Below are 15,387 nucleotides of genomic sequence, written 5' to 3'. Positions count from 1 at the left end.
TGAATGTCACTTAAATATTTTAGTCAAGTCTATTTGTTTGTAATTACGACGAGTCTGATCTGGTCTGGGTATTAGTAATGAAAGTATAATAGAATACCGAGCATCTTTCGTGCCAGAAGATTTCACAAAACACTTTTCTGCATTTGCTTTCACTTTTAACTCCTAGTAAAAATTCACAGATGATTCCAATCCTTAGAAGGCAATGTTAGATGCTCTTGGACGGAGACCAAAGAAAGAAAAATACGTATATCTATACAACTTCTAAAGAGATGCTAATGGCTGAGAAGAACACGATATATTGATTACAAAACTTTCCTAGCACGCTGTCATTTTTATACACAAGCATAAATTTACAGGAGACATCATGGTAAATATTTTTCGAGACATTCTTTCAATCTTTGTAAATTTACTGGCTTTGACACAAATGAGTCCATACCATTTGCCAAACACTCATCTGCACTCTCTGCCAATGCATTTGCTGTCATCTGCATTTGTACCACCTTGTTTAGTTAGTGGATAGATCATTGTAAACCGGCACACACACAAACGTGCAGGCATGCACATATATGTATGTATAATATAAATTATGATAACACTGATGATGATTGTTATTAATAATTATCATAAATAGAATTAAACCTCTATATATAAAGTTGCAAAAAGTGGAGATCAACAAAGAGAAGATAATCATTGTGAGAATTGAGAAGTCAAGCTATCTATCAAACCCTCAAAAGGTTAATTTGCCAATTGTCATACAATTATGACTGCTTAGAAAGGATCACATATTGAATTCACTTTACTGCTTCAGATTAATTTTTAATCAGGAACATCATCGAATTAAACCCTAAAGTTGATCAATCTAGCTGATCTATGCCACTATAGAGCAGAGGCAAAGAGGATAACATCCTCAACTAGTATGCAAGTCCATGAAAGTAAATCTGTAATTGAAAAAATATATACGTAAAATAGTTACACAAATATATATATATATATATATATATGTATGTATATATATATATATATGCAAAGATGAGAAGACCTAGAAATGATAAAATAATATAGCATCAATTTTGTGGGTGAATAAGATTAGAGGGACTCACCGCTATGATGGGCATCCTCTTTGCAGATGGCATAGAACCCAAACCATTTTGTAATGAATCTGAAGGCACAGCTTGTTCAATTCCAGCTGCCACTGCAGCATCCCAATTGCCAGTTTCCTCAAAGGAACGAATTATTCTCGTAGCTTTAAGGCCATCCATAACTGGCATGCAGACATCCTGCACAATTCATACGGTATACAATTACCAAAACTAAAAAATTATTTTGCTTAGTACAAAATAACAAGGTCTTAAGCAAACTATTTTTCAGTTTTCCTGCACTTTTTTCTTTGGTCCTGACTCCAGAAGGTAATCTATAGAAATAAAATAAAAACAGAATGGTGAACTCAAGATTATTCTCAAGCTCTGATTGATGAGCTGTGCTGTCTATGTTTGTGAGGATACTTAGTTGTCCCTTCTATGGTATAACAGCAAATATGTTTGTCTTCTAGAAAAAGCCCCTCTTCTAGCATAGCCTGAAAAAAGCTCATGGCTGCTTTGACGAACTCACAAAATAAACAAAGAAATCTATCCCATGTGATTTAGAAATAGCTTTGGAAGTTCCATCATTTGTGCTATAATACTATGCCAAGGTACAGAGAGGTGCAGGTTTCAGTAGATTCTAAAATAGGTGGTAACTAAGGCATTTTGCATGATCACTGCACTTGGTCATTATTTAAAAATATCACTTGATTCTTGTCATACTGGGACATGGACCTTCCCGTTCAAATGTTTATGGTTCACAATGTACCTTTTAGAGTCAAGAGTTATAGAATTGGAAGCCTTGAAGGAAAAATATACTCATTTTGTTGTCAACAAGGCAGATAGTCATTACGACCGTTCCATTTGATTCCATACTAAGGATTAATTTCTAGAATCAGGATAAATAGGGAAAGCAAGCAATTGTTAGTGCCATAGATCATATTTGACAAAGAGTGTGCGTGCATGATCTCTGTTTCCCAAAACATGAATGACACCAAGTCAACTAAAAGCAACAGCGACAAAACATAAAATTTGGCATTCTAGAAATTACCATCAGAATGAGATCATAAGTATGACGTTGCACTGCACGCACTGCTTCAACTCCATTATTCACAATATCTATGCTATGGCCTAAATGCTTCATCATTGACTGTGTCACCATTACAATGGTCTTGTTATCTTCAACAAGGAGGATCTTAGGTTTTAATGTTGATTTGGGTGCTTCCCTACTGCTACTAGAAATGCACTGGGAACTTGTGTCAGACTTCTCCTGCCTCTGACATGTTCCTTGAGGTTCTCTTGTCTTTACCTCTACAGCCACTTCTCTGCTTACTTCAGTGTGGTCAGTGGAATTTGTAATAGGATTTTGGAATTGATTGCTTATGTCACCTTTAGTATGTTTGTCTCTACAAACTGCATGTCTATTACCAGGGTCTGAGGTATGGCTGGATGAACTCTCTGGTTCACATAGTGTCTCTGCATCATCAACCATTGAACGGGCATCCTCAACTGAAGATGGCTCTTTTGATCCAACATTAATGGAGGGAAATGCATAAAAATTCTCTGAGCACCCATTGAGTTTATTTGGCCTAGGATACCCCATACTATGTGGTAGAAACTTTTGGGTCCTGCTGGACCCATTTGAAGAGAATAGTGAACCTAAAGTGCGAGGCTGAAATTGGAAAAAGCTCTCAGTTGAATCATCAGTCATCGCATCATGATCAGCCATATCAGAGAGCTCATCAGGATCATCAGAATCATCAGATGTGGTTGAAACCTTGTAAGGTAATACAAACGTAAATGTAGACCCACAGTGTTCTTGGCTAGACACAGTGAGACAACCTCCCATCAGCTCAACCTATTTCAAATACTTGAAATGGTTAGGAAAATGGTGTTTCATTAAGAAATCAAATTGTTTCAATACAGTAAATACTGGAAAATTTTGGACCACAGAAAAAGGAATGAAACATGAATATCATATACAATGATCTTTCCTAGTAAATGCTTTTTCTAGCATTAACATAAACATGCTCTTAGAATAAAATTTTAAAATACTAAAATTTTGGTTGCCTCACAGTAAAATGCATTTGGAAGGGTTGCAAAACATGAGCCTTCGACCTGGATAATTCCATGTTTACCAACCATTAGCATGCTATTCTTACTGTACACAGTCCACTATCCATAACTAATTGTCCCTTTAAATCCTTCATTTTTTTTTTAATCAAGATGTTCTGCACCTTGGGATCTCTCAGAAATTTTGAGAGCATCATTCAGTCAGTCCTGTCTTTTGTGTATTTTAGAGCAATACTCATAAATTCACCACAGCATATTTGACCTTCATACCATGCAATTGAACCAAAAACCTAAGATACAAGATTGAGTTGCACAATGATGAACAAGAAATTTGTCTTGATAAAAAATGAACGATAAATTGTCACTTGCTGAAAGATATCTAAAAATATTCCTTTTTTTAAAAAGGAACTTAATCTTGACCTCTAATACCTTTTACACTACCACAGTAATACAGCTGCATGTTTGAGTGATCTTTAAGATTTAGCATGGCTCATGTATAAACTATCTATTCTACTATTCAAACTTTTTTTCTGATTCGATTCTTCTCAGCATAAAACTTGTATTGAGAAGAAAATTTGACAAGGGCTACATGCTTGAAAAATAATTCAATAACATGATATACTGATAAATAGATTATATAGAATAATATACGTATAGATTTTTTTTTAAATGTAATAGTCTCAAGTGAAGCACAAATGCTTCAGATGTCAACTTCCCTGTACTGTCCCAGAGACTAGTTTTTTTTTTTTTTTTTGGGAGGGGGGGGCGGGGGTTAACTGGGGGAAGTTCTAATAAATAGAATTACTGATGGGAGGAAAAATTTACCAATTGTTTGCAGATTGCTAGTCCTAATCCAGTCCCACCATACTTTCGAGCATGATCCGCACTTACTTGCATGTACTTCTTGAAAAGTGTAGGTAAAGCTTTTTCTGTTATATGATAATGAAAAATGTAGTTACTACTCCCAATAACAGGAATCAACTACAAGATGTAAGGAAGAGATAGATCATAAAAGAAACAGCTCCAAAAAAAAAATACAAATACAAATTCTTGATTCTCTGCTTCAATTTATCAACAGAGAGGTGTATTACCTGGTATTCCAATTCCTGTGTCATATACATCACAGCGTATCCACACTGTCATTTCAGGAGAATGAGATTGCTTCTCATTATCTCCATCCACTGAGTCCTTACTCTTAACTGGGGTTCCAGGTTCTTCATTTAATGGATGATGACCTTCACCGTGTCTTCGATCATGAGTACCTTTCCAATCAAACCTACTTTGAAATGTTGGCAAGTTTTTCTTTTCTTTTGGTCTATTTGCTGAAACTGTTGGATCATCTGCAGTTGAGTTTTGATTACATCCTTCTCCATTTCTAGAAGATGGATCTGGTACCACATAAAGGTTTATCCCAACCTTTCCTTCATGAGTAAACTTGATAGCATTGCTGCAACAAGCAAAAACTAATGTATTTAAAGGTACAGCCAGATAAGTTGTTGATCATAATACAAACATGATTAAAAATGGGGTCCAGGAAAATATATTCCAAGCTCGAAGCTCGATGCAAGACACCTTTTATTTCATATAATATAGCTACATCATCTAAGGAATCCTTGACGAATAAACATCCCTCCTATGAAGTTTAGTACCTGATTAAGTTTGTGAGAATTTGTCGAATCCTTAGAACATCCCCAATAACCTGAGAATCAACATATAATGCTTAAAATAACTTGCAAAAGAAATATTAATACTGTTAAAATAAACAGTGTATCTCACCATTTACAGTGGTATGACATACAAAAGCTACGATTTTTGTATCATAATATTCTTTAAATATTTTACTTTCTCAAGTCATTCCTTTTTGACAAATTCAATGGCCCTAATTAAATTTTTGGGAGACACATGCTGTGAATGTAATTCAAAATAATTGATTATCTTGTTTCTAACTTTCAGTCACCTAGCTTCTTTGGAATATTAATTCCCTGCATAATGAATGAGTTCAGACAATGAGATGTAAAGTGCCAGTCGTGTTGGGGTACTCACTTCTATGACATTTTCTTTTTCTAATCTTCAGTAAGAATAGTGGGGGGGAAAAGCATGTGCATCTGATTAGTAATATAGTTTAGTGACAACATTGCATTACAGGAAATCTATAGTTTCTGGAAAAAAGTAACAATAAAAATTATTTGAAACTCTTGGGCAAAGAGGCAGGCAAGTTCATCTAAATTCTCACCTCTACAGGAACATCATCTGCAACATGTCCTTCCAAGGTCAAAATCTTCTGCAATGATGCTGCAGCAGTCTGAAGCACATGCTTCACTACCTGTCTAGGCCTAAATTTTGTAGCTTCCAACTTCATAACACCTAAAGGAAAGGGAAAAAAATAATAGTTAAAGAAAAATCAGCATGAAGAGGGCAAAGTTGAATGTGACAAAAAATAGACAGTAAACAATTTGAAGAAAATTGTCTCACTAATCCTACCATCAACAACAAAAGTGGCAATGGTAGTATAGTATAGGAGAATCTTCCATCAGTTACAGAGAAGAGAACTCCTACGCATAGAATGCACAAATATGTGAGTGTATCAGTCTCTCTGACCCCATGTGTGTGCCTTTTTATGTACAAACATCTTCACATATATACATTTTACATATAATGTATATATCGAGAGAGAAAGGTGAAGGTTGGTGTAAAACCAAAATATAAATATAATAAATTAAAAGGGGGAAAAAAAATTTATAAACTTACACGTCCTAAACGATTGAACCTATATTACCTCCCAAAACTCTAGAAAACAACAGAGACTCATCAGACAACCAAAAATCACTCAAAATCAAGATTACATTTTTTATTTTTCTTTCGAGTTCTGTGCCCAAAACCATTGCTGCCCAAACTTGGGACAGCGAGCCATCACTGGATTCCAGCCAAACATCATCGGAAAGTTTGGGGCTTTTGCTTGATCATGACCCATCTGGGCTCTCTTGATTTTTGACTCAATTGAACCACCCCTAGTATGTAGTTCAGGCCATTATATGAATCTTTGGTGTCGATTTCACTAATTCTAGAGGTTTTGGTTGGAATTTGAAAATTTTCTTCGTTAGGGTTAGGTTTTTAGCTTAATTTAGGGATTTTTAAATTTCGGGTATAAATTCTTCAAATTGACTGCCCAAACATGTTATAAGACCCCTAACAATGATTTAAATCCCCAAGTCGATGAGAATAATATTTTTAAATTATTTAATTAGAATTTTAGGGTTAGGATTTTATAAACAATTTGAGGATTTATGTGCTCTGACCGTTAACCCATGAAATTGAATTGTTCATAAACGAATTAAGTAAATACAGAACTTCCAATTTGATTAGATTATAGCCTGGTTAAAGTGACCTAACAAAGAATTCCTTTAGGGATTAGATTTATTACGTTTAATTAGGACTTTTTTTTTTTTAATCAATTACATTTAGTATACACCCTTGAAACATCCTTGTGCATTGTGCAGTGAACTAAATTTGTTGTTCTTTATCTCGAATAAAATATTCTTGTCTTGTTTTCCTAGATAAATAATTACAACGTGCTGTTAATTTCACAATTCAAAATTTTTTTTATCTAAACTCCAAAGCACTTTATATATAAGGAAGTATCAATTCAGCTACAAGACTCTTACCAAATAATATTCTTGGTATTATACACCATGAATGATTTCAGTGACATGATCCATGGGGCTAACGTGGGCCATAGTGCAAATATATTGTTCTTTTATGTAATGTTGTGAAGGATATACAGGTGGTGATTGTGGATGTTCTACATGACCCTCTCCCATAGGACCAGTACATGGGACTCTACACCTGCCTATGGAGCCAAATACACAGGATATGATGCTATTAGTCTTGCATTGGTTACATCACTCATTATTAGATTCCTATTTCGATTATGAAATGGTGAATTTATATTTACTCTACTTAATTATTCATTTTGATGTTGTATATTGTTATTATTGTTATTACTTTCGTCTACCCTTCTCATTCCTTTTAACAGATCTGTTTAAAAGGAATTTTGGATCTGCCAATGCAGTTTGAACAGATCTCTTTTAGCATACCCTTATTTGATAGTAATTAATTCACCATCCAGAACACATTTCTTGCATTCGATAATCCTTGCATAAAGGGCTTGTGATACTGTGGATTGTGTGGATTGGATTTGATGGGTGTGTGTTGTACAAGCTGGTGTTAAATCCCACATAGAGCATGTACAAGTCAATTTGGGCTATGTAAGTAATAACATGAATCCTAATTATAACTTGACTAATCCTTTTGGAATATATATATTAAAAAAAAAAAGTATGATCTTTCCAGTATGAAACTAGCCATATCGCATGATGATGGTGACGAGTAAGCCATTTTACAGTATCTATTTCAATGGGAAGCACCAAAATGCAGGAGATCAGAGATGAATTTCAAACCTGACTCAACCTTGGAAAGGTCAAGGATGTCATTTATAAGTTGAAGGACCAAATCTCCAGAAGACATCATGACACCCAACAGTTCTCGTTGATCTCGATCAAGTTTTGACGTGGAAAGAATCTCAGCCATGCTAACCACACCAGTTAGAGGAGATCTTATCTCATGAGACATTGTAGCTAGCATTTGCTTTGCACGCATTGTCTCCTCTGCAAAGGGTACAAAAAAAAAAAAAAAAAAAGTAAAATCAGAATAACCATTGCAGCTCTAGAACCACATGAGTTGAAATTCAAAACTTCATTGATTTCACCAAGTAACCTGTTATATGAATTGTTTTGTTCAGTTCTGATTCCTTGGCCTTTTGTACTGCTAGCTCCTCTCTAATCCTTGCCATCCTCTCTCGTTTTCTCACCTATTGTGCAGTAAGGAACATAAAAAAGCATTATGTATATATGTTAACAGATGTGTCTGTATGCCACTGAAGCTTTTTCTTTTAGCTTTTTTGTGTATTTGTTTATATACAGCTTTTTAAAGCCTTAATTGTTATGAGTAGAATTCTACTTTAACTTTCACCAAATCAAAAAATAAGTAAAGTGCTCATCCAAGTGTGACCACTAAAAGCAGAATGAGATTACCTGATCAGTTACATCCATTCCCATATAGTTTATACCAATTGTCTCCCCTGCCTTGCTAAAGACAGGTTCTACGTATATCAGAAATGTCTTTGCTCCAAATAATTCTGTTTCAAATGTAATTTCCCTCTTTGCTGGTAACCCTTTTTCCAATACTTCTCTTTTGAACTCTTGAGATTCTTTAACACCAGATCCAGTAAAGATTTCAACATCTGTTCTTCCTATAATGTCCTGGGAAAAAATTAAGGGGACAAAAAAAAAACAAGAATACATAATTGGCATTTTACAAACCAAAAGGATACGGCAGGAAAGCAAGAGAAACTAGAACAAGGAACAAACTCTACTCAAAAAGGAACTATGTTCTTAGGTTTCAGGCCGAAATTTAAATAAGGGACAACTTGCAAAAAGGTAAAAAACTATACATCAATCTCATCAAACCTTGAACAAGAACTTCAGTGGCATATAATTACCTCCTCATGCAAACTTGGAAAGTGATTATAAATAAAGCGATAGCGCAACTCTTTATCCTGAAAGAAATTATCAAAGAATCATTCCATTAATGCCAAAAGATGGAAAGAAAACCATTGCAGTGGAAATAAAAGCACAAATTGACTTACATACACAGATATTTTGAATAAGTTTTTTAAAAAAATGACAAGTTACACAGCTATGAGTTAGAACAGGAAAAGGTATATATTGTAAATTCATAATTGTAATATGTCCAAGTGAAAATTCTTTGTTCAACAACTGCAACTTTCTGAAGGCTGAAGTAAAATTTCCTTCAGCACTGGCACTGTAGTCTGTCACACAGAAGTCAATGAAGGATTTTATTCACGATTAATTACCGAGTCTCCCAAAAGCTTAAGATGTTACAAAATGGTGAATTTAATCATTGAACCATTATTCTAACACCCCCCCCCCCTCCTCCATATGTGTGCTTTGTCCCAAAATTTTAAGTTGTTAGAAAATGATGAATTTAATCACTTAACCATTATTCTAACAATTCAGAATCAAAATGCTTGTTTCCCTCAATCTTATAGAAGTTCCACTCCCTAAATCTCTTATTGGGTAATGAATACATCCATGGAGTATAGCAGTATACCTGTAATCTATTAGTAATATGGTTTAAATTGGGAGGGATTGAAGCAACATAAAAAGAAAGTGTTTAGAGTCTTTGAGGATCATATTGTTTAAACAGATGACAAAGGCACAGCCCTATATATGGTACAAAGACTATAAAGGATTCAGTTGACCCCAAATAAGACCTTAGCATGATGGTTTGAGTATTGTCATAGCATTTTACCAGTAATTAACATATTTGAGTATCTTTTGCTGTTAAATGTTTTAATGATGTTCCCTCTTGTTCCCCTTAGAAGGAAAAGTTAAAAAAGGGATAAGATGGCAACAAAATATCTGATGTGTCTTGCTTTTTTTTTTTTTCTAATAAGAAAATATCTGCGTGTCTGTCATAGGAAAGCTAAATTTCTAAGGACAGGATAATTCTGTTTCAGAACAAACTATCTTAACTTTTCAACTCAAGTAACATTTTCGAATTGATTTTTGCAATCTGCTGGAGTAGAAGCTTCTGATTGTAGCCACAACAATGTATATCTACTATTTCAGTAGTTAGAGAGATAAAATCCCATGAAAGCAATCACAGAGTATGAAGGTACAACTAGCTGAGGTATCTTGAAAAATAGTCATAAACAGAGTATTTACATTATCTATGTCAAAATTACCTGATGGCCAATAACAACGGGTGCATTCTGAAGTACAAAATGTAAGAAATTATCTGCTCGTTTCAAAATCTGCGACAATTCTTCCACTGGTGAGGACTGCCTTTCAAGACTCAGTATGCTTTCTTGTAGCTTCTCCTTTAGTATTTGCTCTCTCTGAATGCTTGCCTCCAACAATTTCTCTAAATGCATGGCGCGCTGTTTCCAGTATACAACAGTATCATACTCAGCCTCGACTTCAACTCTCTTATTTTGGACAACAACATCATTTTTTCTCCTAGGAACATCTGGCCATATATCATAAATTTCATCCAGTATAGAAATTGGACGTTTGTCACAGCCGTATCTTTCTTCCTCAAACTGGTGCTCCTCCAATATCTCCAATTTTCTTAGCTCAGCTTCCTCCCTTTGCTTGCTTAGGATGTCGAGTTCTTCTCTGAGAAGGCGTACAGCATTTGCCTGCTTATATTCCCAGTGTTTTACAAGATAGGCCAACTGAGAAGAGCCCTTGTCCGTATAATTTGTTAGCTCTAAAAGACGCTTGAAGTCAACAATTGTTGGCTCCTCCACTATTGTAACCTCCTCCAACATATCTTGATCCCCTTTGGGCTTTTCTACATTGAATTGCTTTCCAGTATCAGTTCCAATATCTTCAGGCCACATCGAAGACAGGCCTTCGATATCCATTTCTTCAAAATGATCACTCTCCATCTCGGGAACCATGAAAATCACTTAAAATTACATCCAATTCATGTGACTAAAACATAGATGAACATCCTGATGCTACCACACAATTGTTTAGTGATTCAGAATATGCATCAACTATCTCAAAATATATCTTGAGCAGCACTTCATAACGGGAAGATAGCCTTAGAGAACACTTGGAGAAAATCCAATGCTGAAGGCAGACTGCAGTTTTGTTTCAAACTAATTACTTAAGTTAATGGAAAAATGACTGAGTTGGCGACAATAATTGGCTTAATTTTTGGAACAAATAAAAGTCAAGATAACTAAATAAGTTAAATAAGAAATTAGAAAGAGATGACTACAATTCATTCTCTCTATATGCCATTGGTATATATATGACAAGTCCGACCCTATTCAAAATCTAATTTTGCTAAAAAATTCTTTTGCTTCAGATACTTCACTTTCTTACCTAAAATTCAAGCGCCTTGAAGTAAAAAAATCAACTTTTCTTTCTTCCATCCTTTTTTTTTAATGAAAAAGATACAAGTTTGGAACTTTCAGATAAAGGCGGCAAATTAAGAACTAAAAGTAAGAAACTGAGGTAAGAAAATTTGCATTATTTTCCTGCTCTTCCTCTGGTACCCGATCCTGGCAAAGGACACTAAGGATTTTGTGGATTTGAATTGTGAGAGGATTAAATGGGTGCATAAGGACCAGTTACAGGGAGGCTCATTGTTTGTGACTAGTCCATTTAAGGTATCAAGCAATTGTGGCTAGTACATCCCAAGGTCTGAAAAGAGACACAATATCATACATAACCTAAGCTCTAAAAACACATAAAGTAGGCTCTTAAAAGTTAAAACAAAGAAAAATGAAAAGAAATTTCAGAAGATTGGTTGGCAATATCAAAGGCATTGCATAGAAGTAATTCCGTTTAGCTGTACTACTGCACCTTTGAATTAATATCAAAGTATTTCAGGTAACGAAATTTGACATATTGGTTACATGTAAAACCAATAAATGAAAATGCAGAGAAGTTCTTTATTTTTCAAAATTCTGTTAAAAATTAATGAATGTTGAAGAAGATAAAGAAATTGACAGAATAAACAATTTTTCCAGATTCCTTATTTTCAAGGAAAAGTTAAACTTTCTCATAAGATAGCCATAAAGTATCCAATATTCAACAGAAGAAATGAACTGGCAAAAAGGTATGCTTAGCAAACTCTCAAGGACTTTTTGAGGAAAAAAAAAAAATTAATTCTGTCATTTTCAAAACAAAACCAAAACAATCGTATTCAACCAAAATGGATTCTAGTATCCATTATAGACAACAAAACAGAACAACCAAACCTCGTTCTATGATTAAACTGGAAAATTAAACAAAAAAACAAATTGTGTCAATTAAAAACAAAAAACTTTGATGATAATGATATAACATTCTGCAGGAACAGTAAGATGGAAATTGAATTCAAGAGAATGAAACTGAGATCCATTAACAAAAAAATAAGCCGAAAACCAATGAAACCGTGCATTCGGAAAAAAAACAAACACGCATCAAAATTTACAATTAAGCTCAAAGCATTAGAAGTTCAATAAGCTAACCGTTTTTTCTTGTTTGTGATTGAAAAGAAGAATGGAGTATTGAGGCTTGGAAGAGCTAATGGGCATTCACTGTAGATCTGAGGAATCTCTGTAACTGTACAGTCAACCAGGCTTCCAAAATGGGATTGCTAACTACTGAGGAGAGAGAAAGTGAAAGTTTATTAGAGAGAGAGGAGAGCATGTGGGAGAGAAGAAAAACCAAAAACAAAAAGAAATGTGGGAGAGAAGAGTAAACCAAGAACCCATGTGCATTTGCAGCTCACCTATATTAGACAATTCTTTCAACTTCCCTTTGATACCAAATTGTTTATTACATCTCTCTCTCTCTCTCTCTCTCTCTCTCTCTCTCTCTCTCTCTCTCTCTCTTTATGTTTGTTTTTTTGAAGTTACATTAATTCAGAGCTCTCTCTACCTCTGCACACACACAGGCTTTTAGATCACACAAATCATCTTAGTATTTATGTTCTCTCTTCTCTCTCTCTGTGTCTACAATGATTCAACGAATCGCAAAAATGGGCCACATATAATAGAGAAATGGTAAAAGGTATGGCTTTTTTAAATGGGGGAGACAGTTTTTTATGTTCCCCCGCCATTTCCTAGGGGAACGGCGCGTGATTGGGACGCGCTATGTGAGTGTCTGAGTTTGACATTGACATGTCAAGTGGTGATTGTTAATTATATATATAGTCTCTCATAGTTTACTCTTTTATTTCTTATTGTGCATGCATGTATTACTCACTATACAGTCTATACTTGAAGGAAGCAGAGGCGAAGAATCTTTTAATTTTTATATAATAAGATAACATTGTTTACTAGCCCTATAAGCTTATATATAGTTTTATTTGGTTAACTTCAATTAGTGGTTAATATGTTCTTGAGGTCCGGACCCTCAATTAAGATCAACCTCAAGTAATTATTCAAAAATGGGTTTAAATTTTGGTTTTCTAAATCCTCATTAATGAAATTGACCTTTTGGAAAAAGACTTCAACATTTCAATGCAATGGAGGGAAGAAAGAAAAAAATAAGGTTAGGTTATGCTATGTAATAATGAGTCAAATAGCAAATCTTTTTTCTAATATTTTATCAAAAAAATAGCAAGTCTTTTTTTTTTCCAGGTAATTTATTTTTCAAGGGTGGTGTTATAATATTTTTATTCCTTTTATAACAAAACAGATAATGTTGTTTAATTTAGTACAAATTTTAAAAGAACTAATATTATATTGGTGAGATGTATGGTTTAGCCACGAATTATATATAAACTATTGATATTATATATCAAAAACCAAATATTATAATAGATTATAAAATAATTTAAAATAAATGATAAATCTTCTTTTAAATATCATGTGATTTAGACATGAGTTTCTTTAATACTAATTTTAATGTAAATGTTTTGGTGAGAATGGTTAAATGATTGATTGTTGGAAATTTTCACAATCCTCATCGTGTACTGTTAGTATTATAATTTCATATTGATTGTTGGAAATTTTTACAATCCTCATGGTGTACTGGTAGTATTATAATTTCATGTGGAATGACTTTTTGTTAGAATTTAGGTAGGTTTTAGCCACAACTTATATGAATTTATGTTACTTTTAATTAATAATAATTTATTGAAAGCGAGTATCAAAAAAAAAAAATTTATTGAAAGCGTGAATTGTAATAATTTAATAAGTTTGTGGTTCTAGTTAAACCAATTTAAAATTTAGGATGTGATTTGAAACAATCTAAATAATATGACAATTATGTAATTTACCAAAATCCATATAATAAAGGATAATCATTATATGCAAGAAGAGAATAGCCACTTGACGTAGACATAAAAGGGTCACTTAGCGCAACTGTAGCTTTGAGTGTATATTGTTGGCTATGAGTTATACTAGAGTCTATGCCCTGCTTTGTGTGATGTTTGTTTTGGGCAAGGTTTTGAGTTTTCTAGTGGGAACTCTTTTCCTTGTTTCCTATGTTTTGTGGTAATAAAGTTTTCTAAATTATCAAAAAAAAAAAAAAAAAAAAAAAACCCACAATTTTTAAGACTCGCCTTTTATTTAATAGTATATGATTTTTTACTTGCTTTATTTATTTTTTTTTTTTGAAAGTTAGAAATTTTGTTTGAAACTAAGCAATTAAATCACGATGGTCCTAGTTACAATTTAACAAATGACATTACAAAAAAAAAAAAAAAATCACTAGGCACCTAATTTAAGTTTGAAGACTAAGTTATAGGGTGATAAGAAGGTGTTAGGCATCTATCTCGTCCAGTCCAAAGAAATGTATTTTAAGGTACAATGACCAATACAAATGATTTGCTCATCCTTTCAACAAATTAATGACATGAACTGATAATAATAAATGGACAAAACTTAGGTACAGTACCTTAAGTGCTGTTCTTTAGGTTCTCCTTTTAAGATTCACCTATATAGTTATTTAACTGAAAAATACACTTTCATCTCATGTAAAAAAAAAATCCATATAATAGAATTTTAAGAGGGGAACCTAAGGAATGCCTATAATAAATTATACTTGTGAGTTAATTCCCAATACATAATAATGTTTAAGTTTAGCTTATTTAAAAGTTGAGAGTATAAGTTCAGTTCTTAACTAAATAAACAAACGTAAACAAGCTTTTATTCCATTCAAGTTTACAGCTCTAATTATACGTGTATCAATCATTTCTCTTATCCCGCGGCTTAAATTTTAAATTAGCCAATACTTTATAGCAATAAGGCAAGGGAAAAAAGGTTTGTGCGTGACACGATGTAAGAATGGGTTCCTTTTGCTTACGTCCAGTCATGCTATTTATATGGTTTTAAACACATCGATTGCCGGTTTGTTGCGATTGAGATATCTTTAGCTCCAATTAAAATTAAGAACATGATGATTCTCAAAAAATAAATTAGAACATGATCATCATTCATCAATGGTGGACCACTTTTGCTTCTTAAATATTTTTGTATGTTTCTTAAATAATTTCTTAATCACTTATCACTAGCTAACTGCAAGTCTCTGCAATGCAACGAAAACCTTCTTATTTTAACTCCGAAGAAAGAAAGACAAGTCTAGTGTTGTTATAAAAATGACCTGGTTGATCAAATTTAATGCATAAAGATAGTGGGAGTTTG

The 15,387-nt window shown here is 33.6% G+C and overlaps 1 protein-coding gene across 1 annotated transcript; it reads right to left on the bottom strand.

Moving 5' to 3' along the window:
* Window positions 1–165: 165 nt before the first annotated feature.
* Window positions 166–12,600, bottom strand: LOC115975193 (probable histidine kinase 1). Its single transcript, XM_031095892.1, has 14 exons — window positions 12,528–12,600; window positions 12,265–12,396; window positions 9,979–10,884; window positions 8,710–8,766; window positions 8,243–8,470; window positions 7,926–8,019; window positions 7,610–7,816; window positions 5,386–5,516; window positions 4,802–4,851; window positions 4,244–4,599; window positions 3,978–4,081; window positions 2,131–2,937; window positions 1,101–1,277; window positions 166–485 (listed from the first exon to the last, which is right to left on the bottom strand). The coding sequence occupies exons 3-14, from the start codon at window positions 10,696–10,698 to the stop codon at window positions 363–365; spliced, it is 3,054 nt and encodes a 1,017-aa protein (XP_030951752.1). The 5' UTR covers window positions 10,699–10,884; window positions 12,265–12,396; window positions 12,528–12,600; the 3' UTR covers window positions 166–362.
* Between the last annotated feature and the right edge of the window lie 2,787 nt (window positions 12,601–15,387).

This window comes from Quercus lobata, chromosome 2, assembly GCF_001633185.2.
Source record: "Quercus lobata isolate SW786 chromosome 2, ValleyOak3.0 Primary Assembly, whole genome shotgun sequence".
NCBI classification, from domain to species: Eukaryota; Viridiplantae; Streptophyta; class Magnoliopsida; order Fagales; family Fagaceae; genus Quercus; species Quercus lobata.
This window is presented reverse-complemented; position numbering and strand designations above follow the sequence as displayed.